The 23,108-nt window shown below is 38.3% G+C and overlaps 1 protein-coding gene across 3 annotated transcripts in view; it reads right to left on the bottom strand.

The window, feature by feature from the left end:
* Positions 1 to 12,381: 12,381 nt before the first annotated feature.
* LOC108269116 (dipeptidyl aminopeptidase-like protein 6) overlaps positions 12,382 to 23,108 on the bottom strand; it is a 182,689-nt gene continuing 171,962 nt past the window's right edge. For all 3 annotated transcript variants that reach the window (XM_053684411.1, XM_053684408.1, XM_053684410.1), the window contains exons 18-26: positions 21,065 to 21,163; positions 19,814 to 19,883; positions 18,773 to 18,967; positions 18,463 to 18,517; positions 17,564 to 17,663; positions 17,028 to 17,086; positions 16,546 to 16,618; positions 16,297 to 16,370; positions 12,382 to 13,373 (exon numbers count right to left, since the gene is read on the bottom strand). In XM_053684411.1, the coding sequence (XP_053540386.1) occupies positions 13,224 to 13,373; positions 16,297 to 16,370; positions 16,546 to 16,618; positions 17,028 to 17,086; positions 17,564 to 17,663; positions 18,463 to 18,517; positions 18,773 to 18,967; positions 19,814 to 19,883; positions 21,065 to 21,163 (875 nt within the window). In that variant the 3' untranslated portion in view covers positions 12,382 to 13,223. The remainder of the gene's footprint in view (positions 13,374 to 16,296; positions 16,371 to 16,545; positions 16,619 to 17,027; positions 17,087 to 17,563; positions 17,664 to 18,462; positions 18,518 to 18,772; positions 18,968 to 19,813; positions 19,884 to 21,064; positions 21,164 to 23,108) is intronic.

The raw sequence follows: 23,108 nt of genomic DNA, 5'->3' as shown, positions 1-23,108 counted from the left end.
ATAGGAACGATAACGTATTAGAACAGGTGCATTAATATAAACCTGTGATGTGCAGCTGCACTGCTGTCAGAGCCGCTGTTATAGAAAATTAACCAGCATCCTCCTGAGCACTCAGAATCCAGAATTCAACCATTTATCTAAGATGCTTCGTCTTTAGGTGCTGATTCCCAGTCGGATCTTCCTGCTGTTTTAACGGATCGAGTTGGATAAGAGGTGAAACAGCTTTATAAATGAAACAAATCAGACTCGCTACCACAACAAGTGCTGGAAATGGCAGCAGGTACGGTGGCTGAGGTAAAGAATGTAATTTCAAATCAGGAATAAATCTAATCATGATGTTATGTATAGAAACTTGCACATCTCAACAACAAGTAGCATGTGCTTTAATTGTCTCAGTGGGAGATAAATGGTGCTTTTGGACATAAAACGGAGACCTATTATCTTCATAAGATCTTCTATTTATTTTCTGTCATGAGAACATAGTGACTTAATGGTTTCTTAAACCTAAAGCTGGGCATTAAACATGGTTTTACAGTTTAACAGCACTATACGATTGCACCATCTGTCCAGCAGAGGCCACACTTCACTCAGAATTAGCTAAAGAAAGAGTCCACATTGTCACTTATTCACAAATACAGTGCAGTGAAATGTTGACTTACTGTCAATATCCTAGCTTAGAAAAGCTCAGATCAGAGTGCGGGGTCAGAGTGCGGGGTCAGAGTGCGGGGTCAGAGTGCGGGGTCAGAGTGCAGGGTCAGAGTGCAGGGTCAGAGTGCGGGGTCAGCCATGATGTGGTGCTCCTGGAGCAGAAAAGGTTAATGGCCTTGGTGATGTTGGGGCTTGAACCCGTCACCTTCTGATCAGCCCAGAGCCCAAACCGCTGATCAGGTTTTCCAGAAGTTTTACGTGCTGTTTATTGTCCTGCTAGTTTATGATTTTAGAATCCAGAGATTCAGGATGCTTATTAAGGAAAATATGTTTTTCAATCTATTTTCAATCTAGGAAACTTCTGAACTATTACATAAGAAATAAAGCACAATGTGTGGTACGGTTATAGTAAATTGATATGAGACAGGGTGGTGTGTTGAAACGGGGTTACTCTTAGCAGCCCAAAGTGTTTTATTCTTCTTATACCACATAAATTTCCCAAGAATGATAGTTTGTATTTAATAAAGAATGACACATCATACTTTTTGTATATTTATAGTTGCATTTCATGTTTAGTGAGTTTGTTCCTGTTCTCACTTGCGTTATAGCCGCTATAAACAGTCAGTCCATCACCAGTCTCTCTTTTCTCTCACTCTCTCTCTCTCTCTCTCTCTCTCTCTCTCTCGAAGTTAATAAAGTGTTTACCCCAAAGAAGCGTAAACTCCTTTATCCTGCTGAATATATCGGAAACCTTAAAGTTACAGCTTTACCTCTGACTGTTACAAAGCGCTGACACGGGAGACTCCTTCCCTACATGTTACATAAACATCTCCTTACTGAAAACTCCACCATCTCAACAATTGATAAAAATCTGTTTATTCCGGCGCATTCCCTGTGAACGAGCTGTTGCTATAGGAACGATATCATATTCGAACAAACACATTAATATAAGCCTGTGATTTGCAGCTGCACTACTATCAGAGCTGCTGTTAATAGAATATTAATCAGCACAATCAGGATCCAGTATTCAACAGCTCTGTGGTATAAACATCAATATTTCAGCTGATGTTGTTCAGGCGTTGGGAATGTGCACACACTTACAGCAATGAGAATATAAAATCATTGTGCATGTAGTCTCAGGAAAATAATTGCTCTATAGTCTTAGAATTCACTTGCTATTCATTATTAAGTGCAACTCATTTCCCTTTTACCCGAGGCTCTTACAGTTGTGTGAGAAAATAAGTACACCCCATGGAATTTTTTAATTTTTTTAATTTTTTTTTTTACATATTTGGACAAGCAAACATTTTCTCTTTGAAGCAGTGCTTATTAATAAAGGTGATACACACGCTATCAAATGACATAAAATTGACATTTTGTAGTAATTTTCACAATTAAAATTAACAAAAAAAGATGAGTCACAAAAGATAAGCACACCCTTACATTTATCACAAGTTCAAATCCATGACATTAGAATCAGGTGTTGAAGATCGGGTTCCGGTGATTAGAACCTGTTTAGGGAGTGCAGGTGGAACCGGTCTTATTTATACTCCTCTCATATCCAGTGTCTGGAGTTCCCTTTGCTATTGAGGTGTGTGATGTCCTCATGCCAAGATCTAAAGAGTGCTTTAATGCCTTCAGAAAAAAAGGTTGTGGATGCCTACGAGTCTGGCGAGGGATTTAAAAAGATCTCCAAATTATTTGAAATACATCATTTCAGGACGCACCTGAGCTCAATTCTGAGTGTCATGGCAAAGGCTGTGAATACTGATGTACATGTGCTTTTTTTGGTGTTTTATTTTTAATAAATTTGCAAAGATTTCAAACAATCTTCTTTCATGTTGTCATTATGGGGTATTTTTTGTAGAATTTTGAGGAAAATAATGAATTTAATCCATTTTGGAATTACGCTGTAACATAACAGAATGTGGAAAGAGTGAAGCGCTGTGAATACTTTCCGGATGCACTGTAACACATTTATTGATATTTCTGTTGAATAATTTATTGAAAAAGCAAAATTCCCTTGTGGTATTGTTCAAATAAATCAACTTCATTAATAAGCACCGTTTCGAAGATAATCAAATGTTTGCTCGTCCAAATATGTCAAAAAAAAGCCAACAATTTCCATGGGGTGTACTTATTTTTTTCACATGACTGTATTCTGTATTCTGGAATGTATTCTGATTTGTTCATGGGCACAAAATGAGTAGGCTGATTAGGAATGAAGGCCAAATAATTTATAAACGTATTTTTTTTTTTTTACAAAAGAAAAGATAAACAACAAATCAATAACTGCTCTCATATTATTTCTGTGAAGGCCATGTTGTTCACAGTGTCTTTACATGAAACTTGAGATTATAAGTAACTGCAAAACCAATTTAATTTGTCTCCTGAACAAACCTGAAGCTGAAGTGTGTTGTAATTCTCGCTCGTGATCATTATTCCAGTGCTATAAAGAGACAGGAGGAAAGAAAACACAGCCTTGTTTGAATTGCAAATATTAAAAGGCCATTAATCCGAGGTGGAAATATTTAATTACATGATGTGCCATTAATTGAACAGCGAGATCTTTGGCATGTTTGTGCACAGTAGGGTGAGATGAGCCTGTTTAAAGCACAATCTGCAGAATGGAAATACTAATGCCTGTCAAAACACTGCAGCACGGGCTTTATCCTGGCTACTTAGGTGGCCATTTTCCTAAAAGCCTCCTGGAGATTGCTTTCAAATGATCTCCCATATAAATATTTAGAAGGCAGCTTGCAGTGAACAGACGGATGAGTAACCATTAGGAGTTCAGTAATGAGCTCGAAAATTGCATTTATTTACAAACATTAACCTATTCATAAGAACCGAACTCTTCTTTTTTATTATCAGACTTGTGATGTCGGTGGTAGAGATATCAATCATAGCAGTTGAAATACAGTATACCTATGATTTCTTCCCAAGTACATAGATAGAAGTTACAGTGATTTCCTGTAAGCCTTACAGCTGACTGTTTAACACAGAAACCCGGCATGATTATCACCTTCACTCGCAATGGAAAGATTTTTCACCTCATCTTTGTCAATGCTGCAGAGATCAAACTTGAAAGGTGTGTCCCGAAATTTTGGAGAACTCAGCAACTACGGAGTCCAAGCTGAATAAAGAATATAAATACTTAAACACTTTAAAGATAAGGTCATGTAAACTGACATTAGTACTAATTATGAGTTGCTAGATATGGAGTTAATGGATGTTCAGTGTGAATTGTTTCATATTTGAGCTTACATACTATGTATGGAATTTGGAAGACAGCCTTATCCAGAGCAACTTACATGAGATCAAATGCCTTGCTCAAGTGCCCAGTTGTGGCAGCTTGGTAGTGCTGGGATTTGAACTCACAACCTTCTGATAAAAGTCTAACATCACAGCTACCACTGTCCATCGGTCACATTACAAATTACAAAGTGATAAAACTGGATGTGTGAACTTGTTAGTAAATCTTTTAGCATTTGACAGCATCCTATTGCTAACATTAGCTAGCTGTATTTATAGTTAACTGTAGGCTAACACTCATAGTGAGAAAGATTTTTGTTTGTTAGTAGACAGAGAGGTGGTAGTCGGATCTTGATGCCACTGCTTCATGGGGAGATACAAAAAAACCCCCCCACAAAGTAGTGAGCCATTTCTGCAGCTTATTTGCCCACTAAACTCTATATCCCTGATATTTCAAGCTGTTTCTTTGATTCCACTGCAGGTTGTAGTTTATCTAGAACACATCATAAAGTGTTTGACTCTGTTCTTGGTGTAATGGAATTCACGCTAGTGGAAAGTCACCCTGTGAAGGTTCCGCCAGCGAGCAGAAAACAAAATGTGAAAAGCACCCATTAAATTATGTTTTTAATGGCATTCATTAAATATGTTTTCTTCAAAACATTGTTTATGAATAACCTTGCAACAAAAATTTGAGGGTAGGGTAGATATCTATTTTTCAGCAGCTTACCGAAATTACCAAGTCTGAATGTGCTTCCAAACAGAGTTTAGTAAATATCAGATTAATCAGCTGTTCATTTGTCACATATGCTAGCTGTTACATGCTGTAAGAGGCACAATATACAGTATAGTTTATTTGAGTGATTTTCCAAAAATTGTAATTAGTGTCCATAGCAGACAGAGCTCAAGTTAAATAATTAATAATTAATTATCGATGTCCTAAACGCGTAAAGGTCAAAACCATGAAGTACGTTGAAACATGACTCCCTGCCAAAAGCACAAAGTTACAAAGCTACAGAGATACAGCAGGGTTTACACAGACAAACTAATTAGGGAGAAACATATAACAGTTTAACACAGCAGAGTAACAGTGACAGGACTAAAACAAAAGCACACAGAGAACTAAGGACAAAACATAACATGCAAGCAGCACTCTGCTTTGGGAACTGTTGGGAACACATGCCGAGAGGGGGAATTCATGACTCTAGCAACATAAACTGAAGTAGAGTTGTAGTTAATTTTAGCCATGGACAGTCTGCAATTATAAATAACTGTTAAATCTTTAAAGAAATAGATTAATCCTTGCTGAATAAATAAAACCAATAGTCCTCATAGAATTTGTAATGGTTTTAATGGTTATAATGGGAGTTATATTGGTTTTAATGGATACTGTAATGGTCCCTGTGGGTCTCTACTGGTCATTTTTGCCTTCTATTTGGTGACATGTTATAGCTAGTGGATACCATTAAGGACCAATCATGGTAATGGTAATGGTTTTACTGGTTCGCTGATGGTTTGTAATGGTATTTGTAGTGGAAACCATTAAAATTTCTGTGGTGGTTTTTATTGGGCGTTTTTTTCAGCAGGGATGTCAGCCACCTACAGAACAAGCATTTCACTTACATTTGTAGATCATCACCTCCACCTGGCAACATTCTGTTCTGCAATGTTTGTCAAAACTTGGTTTGGCAAACTTAATTGTACGATTGCCTTTTGTGAGGAAAAACACAGGTAATGCTGCCTTTAAATCTGGCCAAATTAAGGCACCTCAGTGGGGAGCTTCTTTCTGATAAGGACAATCCATTGCTCTGGAGTGTAAAAATGTCTACCTAGGACTCTTTCATCTCACTGGAATCTCTAGGAAAATGATCTTTTCACTCAAGAGTGATCATTATTGTTTATTTTATTACTTACAGTGACAAGGCAGATGTGCATGTTTATTCAGCAGTCCCATCCTTTGTTCTGTCCCCCTGTACCCAATAGAGGGCAAATCAGAGCAGAATCATTGCTGACCATCGTGTTTTCATATTTACCTTTAAACTGTTAGATATTTTTAGCCAAATATAGTGGAAAGCATAATTCTCAGCGTAAAGACTCTTGGAGACTCTATATACACAGAATAGCTTTTTTAGCTTCTCTTCCATACACTCTGTTTTTTGTTACATCTAGAAGATTATATCTAATCTTAGCTAATCTAATCTTATTATATCTAATCTTTTAGATGATATCTAATTATTGTTATATCTAATAGCAAATCCTGAAGATTCAGAAAATCTGTAAGTAGAACATAATTTTAGGCTACACCACAAGTTTGTTATGTTTAAACCACAAGAGTTTAATTGAATAATTAGTTACTACCTACACTCAGAAATCATTCAGAATACCGGATAGAAGACATTTGAGACTCAGCATGCCTACACTCTCTGAGAACACACAACCAATGCATTGCGTGAATATAATTTACATGTGGAAGCCCTCATAACACACGTATGTATAGGCAATTGGGTGGTCTCAGAAGGAAGTGCTTTATAACCTTTAGAAAGTTTTGATATACCGACATACACTAATGATTGCTAACCCTGAAATCCAGAAGGCAGCATTTCATACATGGAATTAAGACCAGATCAGAACCACATGTACACCAAAGCAAGGCCATGGTATGGACCATAAACATGACTAAATTGATCGAATCAATAAAGGGTTGAAATTTACTAATAGCCTTACTGTCTCAAAATTAGTTTCTCTACAATGTAGCATTAATCGTAGTAATTTTTTCCTTTGTACCAGCACTTACCATGGTAAAAATGGTTTATGAGTTGGGTGAATCAGCACTAAACTACAGAATATTCAAACCCCTATTACTGACCCTTTAGTAAATTCATTCACTTTCAGTAAGCATGTTATCCTGATCAGGTTCATGGTGAATCTGGAGACTCTCCCAGGATTCTGCAAGATGGGAATACAGCCTGGAAGTAACACCAGTCATTGCAGGGCACATTCACACACTTAGAGCTTGGGAAAATTTAGCATAGCCAGTCTGATTGGCCGTTTTTGGCAGGTGGGAAGAAACCAGAGAACCCAATGGAAACCCATGTAGACACAGGGAGAACCTATGAAACTCCAAACAGACAGTGACCCAAGCTGAACATCTCCAGATTACAGAATAACATAAATGTACACAAATACAGCAGTTAAAATGGTACACCTGTTGTACTGGACTCAAATAGTCCTGTTCAAAAGAGTGTTTTGTGATTAAAAATAAGTTCAACAGACCAACAAAATACTACATGGCCTCCACAGAATAATGTTTGAATATCCTGGGTTTAAAATGCCCCTGCCATATCCCTGTGGTTTATGGAGGCTGTTCTGGTGAAAGTAAAGTTCTTCAGTAGATAATCTTCACCTGGATACTGTAGACTTCATGAATCAGGATGACTTCCCTCTGAAATAACTTCTTAACTGTTGTGTGAGGTGTAGCAGAATTTAAATTATTAGTGCATGCTAGAGTTACCTACACTTACATTTTGTGCATGCTTTGACTGCAAACAGTGACACCCTTTCACACTGTCTTCTTTTAAACCTGATAACCTTACACTCAAGGTACCATGTTCAGTAGTTTATTGGGATCTACAGGAAGTCAATCCATGAAAGGGAGCAGGACCTGATGCTATTCCACCAAAGGTCCAAAGGTACTCAGGACCTGTCCTGACCAGCTAGCTGAAATGTACATGCACATATTCAACATCTCACTCATTCCAAACTACTTCAAATGTTCCATTATTATCCATTATTATCCCTACTGATCTGTCACCCAACATCAATATGATGACCATGAGGTGCCTAAAAAGCTATCAACAACATCACTGCGGCATCCATAGACCCCCATAAGTTTGATTATCACACCAATAAGTATATGGATAATGCATTTTACATTTATATTTTTAGTACTAGAAAGACATCATTATCCAGAGCAACTTACAGAACTGCTTTAAAGTCCTTATCAATAAATACATCCTGATCCAGGTTCACTAGTTTACAAAGTACTATCCCTAAGAGTATTATTAGTCTAACAAAACTTGGTTGGGGAGGTAATATAGTATAAAAAAAAAGTTCTAATTTAAGTACTCCATGTAGAGGTAGGTCTTCAGCTGTCATTTGAAAACTGCCAGTGACTCAACTTGATGCATGCCTTCCTTGTACCTTGAAAGATGGTGGGACCAGTCGAGCAGTGCTAGAGGACTTTTCAGTTTGTAGACAAGCATCGGTGTTTTAATTCTGATGCAGTCAGCTACAGGAAGCCAGTGAAGGGACTGTAGCAATGGGGTGGTGGTAGGGAAAATCAGCTGTTTTAGATTAGCTGCCTGCGTCCTCTACCATTATATTTATTTTAAGTTATCTGTATTCTCCAATAAAATATGTAGGAGAGAGTAGCAGATCAGCTTGGAAGGGGAAATTTAGCTAATTTAATATTTCTGATCAACTATTCGTCCAGTGATAAGTTGAAATTAGACTATTTATTAATTATGCCACTGGCAATAATATCCTAAATATAGTGAAACACTCTATTCAGAGCATAGTAACAAGATCGTCAGCTCAAGACAGTAGACTGTAAAGCAGAGAAGACACATATCTTTAAAAACAGACGAGACATTATTAAACTATTTTAATACACAGAAACTACTCTAACACAGACACACACCCATAAACAGGGGTGAAAATGGCTTTGAACAAAGTGAGTGAAATCCCAAGTTTCTAGCACTGTATGCTATTTCACAGACCATGTCCTAAACGAACCGTCAACTTATTAATTTAACCTTTGCTTCATTTAGAAGGGCTTTAAACTTATTATTATATGTTCCAGTTCAGCGAGAATCTGAAGTACTGTACTTGCATTTGAGTTGTCCTTCTAGATGGGGATTCGTCACGTCCCCTGGGAGACCAATCAAGATGATGAATGGAGTGGGGCCTTATAGATGGGTTGTGTGATGAGGACTCCTTGAAGATGTAGATTGGAGAGATTTCTCTGAGGGTGTTGGTCGAAGACAAAAAGAGTCCCCCAATGACGCCCTGATGACTCTCCAAAAAGATTGGTGTCATAGGGTTTTAACCCTTTCTCGCTAGTCTAACGTCAAAATGTTTCTTCCAGTCAAACATTGTCTTAGAGCAAGGTGTAAGCCATATTCTCTACCTCTGCTGTTAATCAGTCCATTGTCTCTGCAGACATGTGTTTTCACACTTTTTCATAATGGGAATCAAACTTTGGTTTCAAATATTAACACACACTTATAAGACATTCTGCCCAAATTTCCTTACTCTCATCTATCAGGAAATCACTCAATAAAGCCACAAATACCAAACAAGACATATACTGGCTGTTGTTAAATACACTTCTAGTGATCAGCCACAATAATCACACTAGTAATACCATAATAATGCATGCTAAATAATTCAAACAATTAGTTGCAACTTTGTGATTATAAGATTGATAAGTTCAGAAGAATACATGGAAGAAAATAGTTTATTGCAGTAGTTTTTACTTTTTTTATTTTATTTTTTAAAATAAATTTTCACAGTCATTGTGGGATTTGTAAATCAGGGTGAACTTTGTGTTCCTGGGTGAGAGAACAAAAGGTCTCATTCCAAAGTGCCCCCCCCCCCCCCCTTTCTTCCTGAAATTATCAGCTTTACCATGCATTACCATGTGTAAGCCATCTGGCCTTGGCCAGAGGAGTAGATCAATGAGTTTGACAGAGGTTTCTGTTGCAAACTAAGTTATTTTTTTATGTTTTCAGGTTAGCTGAAATTAGGCAAACGGTAAGCAGGCAGTGTCTATGAGTAAAGATTTATTGCTTTATGATTCCTGTGGCAAACTGAGTTAAGTTAGATTGTAATGTATGGAGATTTCAAGAGATTTCTGTTGGGTTCTCTGGCTTACCGGGTCCATTGTTTTGTTCTATTGTTTGCTGGGTGATGGCACTGGACTTCCTGGTGGACATCAACCACTCCTCCCCTTTTTCAGGTGGCCGGCAGTGGTTCCTCCGCCTCCCAACGGACATCAGCAACTACTTCGTTTTCCCTGACAACCGCTCCAGCACCACCGCCTCACTCTTCCTGGGCACCATGATCCTCCCACAGCAGCAAGGGCTCTCCGACAGCACATCCCTCCTCCTTCCCAGGTTTTGGCACCAATGTAACAAACTTAAATGATGGGCAAGGAGGAGGAGGGAACCAGCTGAACATAAACATAACGTTTAATAATAAACAGAACGTAAAACATAAACGTAACTCAAACACAAAGCACATGTGTGTCTTTCTCTCTCTCTGGTGCTTCCAGCCTCTCCTTTATTGCTCTCTCCTACTGATTAGACAACTCATTGCCAGGAATGTGTCCTCATAGCCTGGACACTTCTCTCCTCCTTGTCCCTTTGGAGCCAGACTGCGTAGGATCATGGAGATTGTTTTATGAGAGATAGAAACAGTTGGCAGTGCATTTTAGGAATTTTGAAAGAAAAGAGAGAAGTGATGCCACTCGTTAGTTGCTGATGTCTGAGGGATTCAGAATGGTTTTCTTCAGAATGGGAATAACTTTTGCTTTGTCTTGAGTGCAGTTAGTACATGACCACATGTTATGGAGTTATTTATGATAGTAGTGATAGTAGTTCTGTTGATAGAAGAGAAAATGTGTTGGGGGAAACAGAAGGGAATGGTTGAGTGGAGGTTTAACTGTAAATGCATGGAATTTGATGACTGAGACAGGGAAAGAGATTTGAAGCACCATCTATGAGACAACAGCAAACCTGCACCACCCCCTTTGCCTGTTTATCATGGAGTGTGAAGGCATAAGCAGATGATAGGACAGCAGGTGTAGCCGAGTTCTGTGGAGTAATCCAGGTCTCAGTTAGTGCCAGAAAGCAGAGTAATGGGAAGCTAAAGCTGAGATGAACTTGGCTTTATGTGCAGCAGTCTGGAAGTTCCAGAGCCCACCTACCACCACCTCACCATTGCTCTACATTCAGCCCTTAAGCACTTGGCAAAAAGGAATACATATGTGTGGATGTTCTTCACCTAACCACGCTCACTTCAAATTGATCTTGGACTCACAAATTCCAGGTGAGAGAGAGGAATAGTGTCTATGCTGGAATAACAGTATGGACACCCCTCAATGCTTCTCTGAGTCCCAAACTGTTCTCACTATACACGCATGATTGTTCATCCATTCATGGCAAAAATCTGGTAATTAAGTTTTCAGATTACATCACTTTTCTGGGCTTAGTACACAACAACAATGAATCCTCATATTGACAACAGTTCAGCAACATTACACTAATACACTAAGCGAATGACTTGGTGTTGAACATCAAGAAGACAGAGCTGACCCTGGACTTAAGAAAGAAAGCCCCTCCATCAAGGTCATGGAGATAGAATGTGTCAAATTCTACAAGTTCCTGGTCCAAATATTTCAAACAGCTTGGACTGGAACACAAACATAACGGTGTCTCTATTTTATATGTCACCTTAAGCAGTCATGCATGAGTAAATAGCCCTTGATAAATTTCCACTGCATACTAACTGAATGTATCCTCACCAAAAGCATGACTGTATGGGTTGGAAATGCCACTCAGAAAGGAAATAATCTACAAAAAATTCATTCACATTGCAGAAAAATACATTGACACAGCTCTCCCCTAAATTTGGGGATCTTGCCATCCACTGCTGTTGCAAGAGGGCACCTGCCATCATCAGCAACTCACAGCACCCTGAACACCACCTGGTCAACTGGAGGAACACCAAGTACAGTCTCAGGATTCATTGACTGGAAAGCATCATCAAAAAAGGAGCTGCTTCACCTACAGGTTTTCCTCCATGGCAGTAAGACTGGTGGCAAAGGTCAAACACACAGGAATAACAGATCCACATCAGCAGACTGACCTCCTCCTCTCACCTACATGACTTAACATCTATTCTCTTGGGTACATGTCACTTGTCACTTGTCATGTTAATTGTTGCCTTAGTTGAGTGTTCCACGTAAGAATTCCAATGTACATGCAATGTTCAAATGACAAATAAATACGTTTAATTTTCACATAACTCCATACCAAAGAAAAACTTTCATTTTTTGCTATTATTATTATTATTATTATTTAAATTTACTTATCTGTTTGGCAGCTACGAATACAAAGCTAATATCCCGGACACAAAATCTGCTGATCCCGGGGGTCTGGCTGAAATAAAATTCTCAGATTGTTTTTTTTTTTTCTTATAATACTAGACCGGACAAGTTTATTTTTTCAAAAGATGATAACTTTATTTTTAACATATACACACACACTCACACACACACACACACACACACACACACACACACATATATACATATACATATATATATATACATATATATATATATATATATATATATATATATATATATATATATATATATATATATATATATATATATATATATATATATTTAGACAGTGAATGCAATGATTTATAAACCACTGTTGTAGGAAAAGCATTTAGTCGGCAACAACTAGCAAAGATGAACACTGAAGGAAGGTAAGGATCCGAGATAGCATTGCTGGGTCACCATGATCACAAAAAGAAAAATAAAACAGTGCAACTTTGATGAATAATGACATCTTATTCATCTGCTCACCGGTTGTTGGAAAAAAAAAGTATATTATTCCACATCACTTAAATACACACTCCAGGCTCTAAGGTCATAAACAGGAAGGAAATTTGAACACTAAAAAAAATTTTTTTGATTGATACCCGAGTTGTTGTTTTGTTTGTTTGATATTTTACATCAGAGTACCAGACATAAGCATGACCAGATATGAGAACATTCAAATTACAATCACAAACTCCATCATCAATATCATCATCATCTCAACCATCAGTGAATATCTACACATCAGCACATTCAAGAGTCTTCAGGCTCGGTCTACACATTTTGTGCTAAAAAAAAACCCCCAGCCTGCTTAATGTCAGTAGGTTCTGGCAGGAGGGATTGTGGATGGCTACTGCTGCCAGCAGTCAGTTAACCAGAACAACCTGTCAATCAAAATGATGGACAGATTGGAGACCGCCTTCTCTGCCTTATTGACCCTGGACTTCTTCAGTTAACAGAGCCGCTGCAGCAGCAGTAGACACTGAGAAGAACGTATCCAGTCCACAGAAGGGGAACATCTCCGTACGGTGGGTTAAAATGAGAAAACAGAGAAACAAATAAAGGGCTTAAATGGACTGGTTGCATACTGTCTGGTAAAAGGAGCTGGCTTTGTGCTTGGGGTGTGTTGTGTTGTGATAATAGGGCATTAACCCTCGTCTTCACTCTCCTCTTCCAGATCTTCTTCAAAAATGTTGTCTGGTTGCCTGAAGCACTCTTCGAAAAAGTTGATCAGGGATTGACTGAGGTGCTGCCTCGTTGCCTCGCTGTGGAGGAAGTGACCTTCATCTGGATAAATCTGTATAATCACAGGGCAAGAAACACATTGTCCAGACCCAGCTCTCCACACATAGTGTCTTTCAGCTTCAGGTTAACATACTAACTTAACTCTAATGTAAGCCTGAACAATAAAACTTTCCTTCTTTTTTTGTTTGTTTTATTTTTCAATAATGAATATAAGAAAATATCAACTCATCTCTCACAACAAAATAAACTGCATTTTGTTCTTAAATGAATTGATAGTAACAGGGTTGAGGTTTTTCTTCTTCTTCACAAAAACAAATAAACAGACTGTGGTGTAGTAGTATCCATGCTAATGCCATTAAGAGGATTCTAATCTTTTACTTAAAATGTATTTTTGAAAGTTTCACAATTGTATTTAAAGCTATAACTTGGGTAAAAGGACGGTATCACAATATCACTTATATCTCATTTTTTTTCTCGATAAATTAAGATAACACAAATTCCTATTGAACATATGACTTCTGGAACGTTCCAAATATTTCGTAGGGGTGAACGTGTTCAGGTAAGACGATTGGGTGGAATAAAATGTTCCTTTTTTCATAAACTATAATGGATGATTGGTGGAAATGGATGTTTTAAGCATGACATGTTTATGGATTCATAAAATAATGCAAAAATAATCCGATTTTTAAAAGTATTTTAATGGTTATACTTGAAGGTAAAGTTGAGTTATAATGGACCGGCATGAGCCAAATGCTGTTGTATAAATGTTAAGTGGTTTATCTGAAACATAGACATCGATTGATGCGAATAAGACTTTACCTGCATTTAAAATGTCTTTACCATTACTTTACATACAGAGTTTCTTCTTTAGTATTGTTGGATGAATTGTGTTTGAAGGTGTAAAATTGTCCAGACTAATAATGTACTGTTAGAAGGCTGAAGTGCTCAGCTTGTCAAAACATAAGGGTCGTCTTTCATTTGTTGTTCTTCACCATGACCTACGCGACACAGTCCTCCTCATTAGCATGCTATTAGCTGAGGGTAGCAGTCTCAAACAGAAACAGCCGTAACCTTCCGGAAGAAAATCTAAACTTAATTAGTTTTCAACATTCAACAAGCAAGGAAGTGTGAGACCTTTTGGGTGGCTCCATGATTTGTGTCCCACTGATATTACATTTACAAAAATTTATTTATGTAAAGTAAAGATAAAAGACGTTTTTTAAAGCAGGCAAACTGTCCTTCACAACAACCTATGTGTGTGCGGAAAAGGATGAACAGATTAAATAATAAATATTTTATAAATAACTACATACATAATCCACAGTATTCAGAAAACAGGTCGTCCCAGCGCAGTAAAACTCCACTTTACCCTCAAATACAGGAAATAAAATCATTTTAAAATATACATTATGCTTTCATTAATGTATATTTTCATTAAACACATTTACCCCTGTGAAATAATCGGTACATTCCACAAGTCACTTGTTTAACAGGATGTTGTATCTTCTGAATTCCTGAAAAATCATGGGAAGAAGAAAAGTAAGCCCGCCCGCCTCCTTTATTTTTTGGGATATGTTATATTGAGACAAGTATATGGACTGGATGTAAAGGGTTCATTTAAAAATACATTTTAAGCAAATTATTATAATTTCCTCAATGCCCTTGTGTTAGAGTGGACGGTAGTTAACTATACTTTGGGTGTTTAATAATTCTAGTCTAAAAATCTCAACCTGGGGTCTGTTCATCATACTGTAAATCATTATAAAGTTAGTTGCTTGACCATTTTTCATGTTCCTAAATTTCTCGTAAATTCCTAATCACACCTGCTGAGGTATGATGGACAGAAGAAGAGGAGGGGAGCTGCAGTCAAGAATGAGGTGAATTAGTTGATGGACCATTATCAAACCCTCAGAAGAAGTGATTCAGCTCATTTGCCCTTGCCAAACGTCATTCAGGCTGCTGGGTGCAGGGCAGGTCGCAGCGTGAGACTTCCTTCATCACATTCCACAGCTCTTTCACCTTGCCCCTCTGTATTTTATTCTCCATTTACCTTCTCTAGTCTTCTTTACACTCTTCATTTTATCCTTCAGCTCCTTTTGTATTTTTCTCATACTGTACTAAAGGCTCTCTTTTCCTCATTCACTTGGACCTTCAGCTCAGTTCATATTGCTGAAAAGCTCGGATCCTGATACATTTGCATGGCTTATAAATCTTATAAACCAGAGTAACTCGAGTGGAAACATATTAAACCACTTTGGGTTTATAAAACGATCAAAATTTAGAACCAAAAGTCTTGATGAGCCACATTCATGAAATTTGACACGTTCATTTCTATCCCTAATGAGAAGTATATTAGAGTAAATTGGATTATAGAGCAACATGTTGATTGATTGTTAGATTTTACACTGAAAAATGGCATAAAATACATTTTTATAACAGTGTATGGTACTTTCTTGATTAAACAACCAAGGCATGTTTTCCCAATAAACTGCTGTGGAAAAGCCTTTGTCTCGAGAGTCAGAGTGAAATAAATATTCGAATTCAAACAACATCTAAAGACTTTTGAATGAGTATGCAAATGTGTGCATGTTTAATTATATGAAGCCTCATTTGAATAAATAAGTGTACTTTCTTGGAAAGAATACTTCATGTACAAAGAAAACGCTTTAAGAACATCAGTGAAGTGAAGTGTAAAATCCAATGCTTTAAAACTATTCCCCTGTAGTATTCCTCTTTCAGTGTCGTATACGGTTCCCTCCTGAAGAATATAAAACCCAGTGTCACAGGATGTGAATGCATGATTTCCTCTAAATGAATACGTATATTGTGTTTTCTTATTTTCTTATTCACTCTTATTTAGCCGTTCAATTAGCTAACAGGAAATTCCTCTCAGCAGGGACTTCCCGCGCAGCGTAACCCGGAATTAATGAAGCAATTTATATAGGTACCAGCCGAAGACTCAGGTGGTGTATTACCTGTAGACTGTAGTTTCCCTTCTCACTGATTAACCTGGAGATAAATTTGGCCGTGTGCTGAAAATGCACTTTTTCTGCAAAGCAAAACAAGAGAACATTTACATTTAGCTGATGCTTTTGTCCATAGTAACTTTATTAAGCACTGGACTGGGAGGGAAGCATTAAAGTGGTCACTTTAAAATGTTTTATTTGATCCGTTCAGAGCAGATGAATGTTAAAAAAACGAGAACGAGTGAGAGTTCTGCTCACCATCTGCAGTCGGATGAATGATCAAAAACTTCTTATCCACAAACTGAGAGGCTCGGTACGCAAGATTGGTCATCTGTGAACATATTGAAGAAACAAACACATCTCTACATGTTTGTGTAGATAAGTGCAGCAATGATACACAACGTACATACTGTGCCCTCCAGAATTATTGGCACCCTTGATAAAAATGAGCAAAAATTATTTCATAAAATAAACATTACACACAATAATTAAAATTTTGCCCTGAAACAAAAAGAGAAACTGTTTATCTTTGTTCTAACAAGAAAAAAATTAAATCTATTTTTTTATAATGTTAAATTATTCTAAGTCGACAGGATTTACTCTGCTGTTGTTGTTGTTGCCTTTAACCGTTGTCCCGAGGTTGCGTACGTATATTAAATGATTCATGCTTACTTTCAGGTGCCAATAATTTTGAAGGTCACTGTGATGTACATATGAAATTATGTTTAAAGATAACGCACCTCATATGCTCGTCTGTCTGTTTTTGAGATGCCCAGATACCGCTCGGAAAAGGCAGAGGCTGAAAAAAGAACGTTAATTTAATTAAAACTCAACGCACAGCGCGTCCAAACCGGTCAGCGCTCAATAATAAAAGACGATACAGCAACTTTCTCTTTCTTTTATACACTATGGGAGATATTCAGAACTGAGTTAATCAAACGTAGTGAAATTTTTGTTTGTGGATAAAATGACTCATGAACTTGTGTAAAAGTTTCTTGCATAGTGTAGAAGACGAGCACTTGGTCAGCTTATCCTTCAAACCGCGTTTTCATCACAGGAGAACGCATCGACTGAACAAAAAGGCAGTGAAGGTGTCAAAGGCAGTGGTCTGAGTAGACGGAGGTGTGAACTACACACAGGTCGATTTAAATATCTGAATGTGGAGCTCAGAGTATGAGGAACGTTCCCACTGTAAATACTGATGTAAGATTTGGACCTATGTTGCAGACTCTGAATACAGCTCTACTGTATGTGTCTGTATGTATTGCTGCTGTACCATAAAGCTGGAAGTCAGTGATGGGTGAGAGAACAGCTCCACACTTGAGTGTCGAGGCCTCAGAGCTGAGCAGGAGGCTGGTGATGTATCCACCATACACCTTTAACACACACATGACAGAGAACATGATCACGCCATCATCACACGGCTGTTTTTTTTTTCAGTCAGCGCTCCAGGACTTCTCAGATGGGAAATATCTCTGGTATCCCATTGGCATTTTGTAAATCCGTTCTGGAAACCCATGTAGTGCAATGTTAATCAGCTCTAACACATTCAGTTCAGCTCTTGAAGGTCTTCTGTATTAAGAGCTGAGGTCAGGTGAGAGTATGTTAAACAGCTAAAACACCAGATTGTGAAAAGCACAAGATACACAGCAATGTCTTGACAAATTACTACACCATTTTTCCCAACTAACCCCCCCGGTCACCTACAAAGTGTTCTCAACTTCTTATAAATATTGACTTGAATTAACCCAGATATCTCTTTCCATTGTATACCAAATAGCTTGTATACGTTTTATAGTTTAAACTACTTTCAAAGACATGCGAGTCTATCTTTGGTTTCCTACATTACCCACAATGCTGTTCAGCAGTGCAGTGAGAATTAGCCCTTGCTTCATCTTTACCTAAACAGAGTGATATAGTCTGTGATGCACTTTAGTCCTTTAGTCTGTCCAGATTTCTCACCTCCTCATCTGTACACTCAAACAGATCAGCTTCCAAAGCCTTCATGCTCATACAGATAAAGTCCACTTTAGGCCAATATTAATAAAAAGTTATTGGATGGTATGGATGGTAAGGTAAATCTCCTGGAATTCTTGTTGTCCCCCCCATGTTTATAGATTTTGGTGACCTGTACAACATAGCGAAACTGGAAAGACAACAGAGGGAGTTCTGTACCTGTCCAAAGGCTCCAATCCTGGTTGTGTCGATGTACGGCTCCTTTGCTATAATGCTGAAAAAAGCCCCACAAAAAAAACAGAGATGCAATCTAAGTGTTGAAGAAGAAACAAACTGAACCTACACACACTGACTTCAAATTACTCAACGTGCCAAATGAATCAGAGTGAATGCTGGAAGAACATTCTAGAAACTCAGTAACTATCACACACAGACACAACACACCAACATTCAGGTTTACCGATTGGACGGAAAATGCTGTAACTATTAAGCAACTATTAAGACTGTATGTATTCTCCCAGCAGTGTACCTGAGAGCCCTCAGCTGGTCCTCCTCCTCGAGCCGGCCCAGTCTGCGATGCACCGTGTGGAGAAGGTTGGTGCCCTGAAAGCCGCTGCCACGCCCGTCACACCGCACAACAATCACTCCAAAGCTGCTGACCAACACGCTGGCCCAGTCCACCTGAAACAGCTCAGACACGGACTGACTTCCTGGAGTACCATCACTGAGAGAGAGCGAGAGAGAGAGAGAGAGAGAGAGAGAGCGAGAGAGAGAGAGAGAGAGAGAGAGAGAGAAAGAGAGAGAGAGAGAGAGAGAGAGAGAGAGAGAGAGAGAGAGAGAGAGAGCGAGAGAGAGAGAGAGAGAGAGAGAGAGAGAGAGAGAGAAAGAGAGAGACGATTATCACAAACTTTCTTGCTGCATTTATATATAAATAACATATACGTTAGTTAAATTACAGAAAATATCACCATGTCAATAATGACATGGATTTTTAATTTAGAGTCCTTATGAACGAGCTGTTACTATAGAAACAATAACATATTAGAACGAGAGCATTAATATAAAGCAGTGAGTCATGTTACAGCTGGAACTGCTGTCAGAGCTGCTGTTACAGAAAATTAATCAACACCTTCCGGATGGAGAATTTACCAGTGCTGTGGTATAAAGAAATAACCTAGCTACTGTTTTTATCTTACTGTAGTGATGTTTCTGCTGAAAAGACCTATTATATCAGTGTAAATTTAAACAGAATTGTTTAAAAATTTACAAATTTAACCAGGCACAGCTACTAAAATTCCCCCATATTGTGTGTACAGTACAAGGCTGAGGCTATATGTATTACCATGTGAATGAAAAATGTGGCATCAAAACCATTTTTAGAAAAAAAGAAGACGGAACAAATGATGTATAAACAGGAGAATCTAATATGTGGTATTTTGAACCGATTAAAAAATTATGGTATTGATATTAATTATATTAATAACGGTGTTGAATTTGTCAATTTATGACGTTAGAGTTTAGGACCTCAGTGTATATTGTAAAAATGAGTTAAGGTGGTGATGAGACTCACACGAGCAGCAGTAGAGGGTAGTGTGCTGTATCTACGAAGCTGGCGGGTTTCAGGATCTGCATCGCCAAAACTGAAGACAAAAACAACAACAGAGCAACAGTAAAAGTTTACTTTACAGTTCTGTTAATTAATTCAGTTCAGTTTTATCCGTGTAGCGCTTTTAACAGCGGACACTGTCTCAGAGCAGCTTTACAGAAACGTATAAACACAGGATGGAGATTTTAAGTGTGTGAATTTATCCGTATTGAGTGAGCCGGTGGAGACGGTGGTGAGGAAAAACTCCCTGAGATGATACGAGGAAGAAACCTTGAGAGGAACCGGACTCAGAAGGAACCCGTCCTCATCTGGGGAACGACGGAGAGTGTGAGAGTAAAAGAAAGTTCATTATGGTTTAATATGAAGTCTGTTTGTTGAACCAGTCCACTGTTCACTAAAGGAGACCTGAGTGTAAACCTGCATGTGGTTATTTCAGTCCCAAGGCCATCGCAGCAACTGTAACCACAGCAACCACAGCGAGAACGTCCAAAATTATTCATTAACAATATTTACGGCATTAGCTAACATTAAAAAGAAAAACATTAGCAATGTTAAAGTAATAAAGGAAGACAACAAATATATTAAGACTAATTTTTGTGTGCTTTTTGGTTAGTGGATATATAATAGGTGATTTGCCACACATGATTAAATAATTGTATAAATAAAGAACTGTATCAGATGCAAAGTAAAACTGAAACTCACCACATGTATTTGTGAGTAAATTAAATTAAAAAAATCTCCAGAATAGCACCAGGTACAGTAGGTCATGAAATGCGTCATGAAACTGATTAAAATGCGCCATGAATCCCAAATACACATCACGACATGAGCATGTTTCTGTGAGGTAAATGTTGTGAAGATCTCTTGGCTTTGTGTGAAAAACGCACCGTAGATTCAACGCGAAACCTTTTATCTTTCATTAACTGAAAGGTGTTTCTGCAGATGTATTTCCTGCCCTTCAGTCCTACTGATTTACACACAATGACTTACTGTACATGACTGCGCAATGACTGCAATAAATCGCACTGTAGGTAATAAATGAAATTACTTTTGCATTTCACACCTTGATACGTATTCATTAAGGGAAATGTGTAAGACATGGTATTTTACTACATCCCCAGTAGAACCTGTGAGTAAATCAGACGTGGGCGTTATCAAGTTGACACACGTTCATAAATCGCAGTGTCTAGCTCTGAACGACGTGATCCGACGTACCGTAATCCTCAACGTCTATCTCTCGGTACTCGACTTTGGGCATCTGCATGGAGTCCACCGTCTGCTGGAGGTTGTGGTTCAGCTCGATGTCCAAAAGCTCTGTAAGAAAGCACACACAACCATTTCCCTTAATAATCAGTAATGATCAGTAAACGAATGAATATAATAGCTTTTGGAAACCAATAATCCGTTGTGTTGTTATAATGCATTATTAACTATTGAAGGGTCGACGTGAATACATTATTCCTGCTGATAACTCATGTACTCATGGCTTCAGTAATAAGCATTTTTCCCGGTGATATAATGATTCCAGTGTTCTTTGTGAGTGAGGGACTGAAAGACTTTTGTTGAAAGAAAAACCACAGCACAAAAGAAGAAAAAAGACAAGAAAATAATTTCCACACCTGTTAATATAAACAGTAAATAAATGAAAGCGCTCTCTCTCTCTCTCTCACACACACACATGTATATAGATCATACTAAATAAATAGATATAGACAATAACAAATACATGTATATATATGCAGAAAGAGTGAAGTAATTAAGTTTAGAATTAATTAAGGAGTCTCCAGTGACAGCGCTTTGTAACAGTCAGAGGTGAAGCTGTAACTTTAAGTTTGAGTTTACGCTTCTTTGTTTCTCTGGAACATTACAAGCTGCGTTTATTTATTTATTTATTTATTGTGTCATTAACATTTTGACAGAAAAGCGAGGCTCGTGAAAGAACGACTGTTTATAGCTGCTGTAACGTAAGTGGGAACAGGAACTAGTTTTTGTAACATTAAATATTTTAAGCAGAAAAAAGTCATATAATGCATCTTTATTAGTCACGTATACATTACAGTGCAGTGAAATTCTTTTCTTCGCATATCCCAGCATGTCAGGAAGTGGGGGTCAGAGCACAGGGTCAGCCATGATACAGCGCCCCCTGGAGCAGAGAGGGTTAAGGGCCTTGATCAAGGGCCCAACAGTGGCAGCTTGACAGTGCTGTGGCTAAAACCCCCGACCTTCTGATCAGTAACCCAGAGCCTAAACCGCCAAACCACTACTGCCCCCCCAGTCTTTAATGAAAAAACAGTAATTGTTGGCAATTGCAGTGGTATAAGAGGAATAAAACACGTGTGGACGTGCTACTAAAGGAAAATACTAATGAAATAATTTAACTTCAAATTCCACCTCATGCTCATATCTTAGTAATGAACTAAACTAACAGTGATTGATGATTTCCTCTTACATAGTTACCGGGTTACTGAGGAAGCTTCAACCTCAACCCCGTCTTCATCCTCATCTATCTGTAAACATCTCATACTATTAACGCTCTGTGTACAGAAACCCAAATGTAATTTGCAGTTTGTTTACAGGAACGTGTATCAGGATGAGATAAGTGTGAGGGGAAAAACCCGAGCGTGAAGCCCAGCAAGCGGCTGTTACTGCTGATAGCATGAGAATGTGAAAAGAGCAGAGCGCTAACATTATCATGCTAATCACAGAGGCGGTCGCTGAATTCATAAGAGCCAAGCAACAATAAATTACAATTAAACCTACTCAGTGTGAAAGGATTTGGACTTTAAATGGGGTTATCTCTCATGCACACAAACACACACAAACGCACACACACGCACACACACGCACACACACACCCGAGTTCCCAGAGCATTGTGTGTGTTATTAGTGACACTGCGTTTGAATGCAAATTCATACAGAACTAACGCAGCGCTTAAAATGATAGCAAACTGTCACAATCCACTCAGTGCACGCTGCGTTCCCAAGTACAGCTTGTTTTTTTATTTTGACATGTATTTCTATTTTACTTCCTGGTTCAGACTCCACCCTTGCTCCCTCATTGGTTTGTGTCCTAATGTGTGCACCTGTTTCCTGTGTATTTCTGTATTTTCTCTCTCATGTAAGTCCATTGTGTTTTTTTGTATTTCAGTTCATTTTGAGTCTTGTTGGGGCGGCTGTGGCTGGGCGGCTGTGGCTGGGCGGCTGTGGCTGGGCGGCTGTGGCTGGGCGGCTGTGGCTGGGCGGCTGTGGCTGGGCGGCT

Source organism: Ictalurus punctatus, chromosome 1 (assembly GCF_001660625.3).
Source record: "Ictalurus punctatus breed USDA103 chromosome 1, Coco_2.0, whole genome shotgun sequence".
Classification (NCBI taxonomy): domain Eukaryota; kingdom Metazoa; phylum Chordata; class Actinopteri; order Siluriformes; family Ictaluridae; genus Ictalurus; species Ictalurus punctatus.
This window is presented reverse-complemented; position numbering and strand designations above follow the sequence as displayed.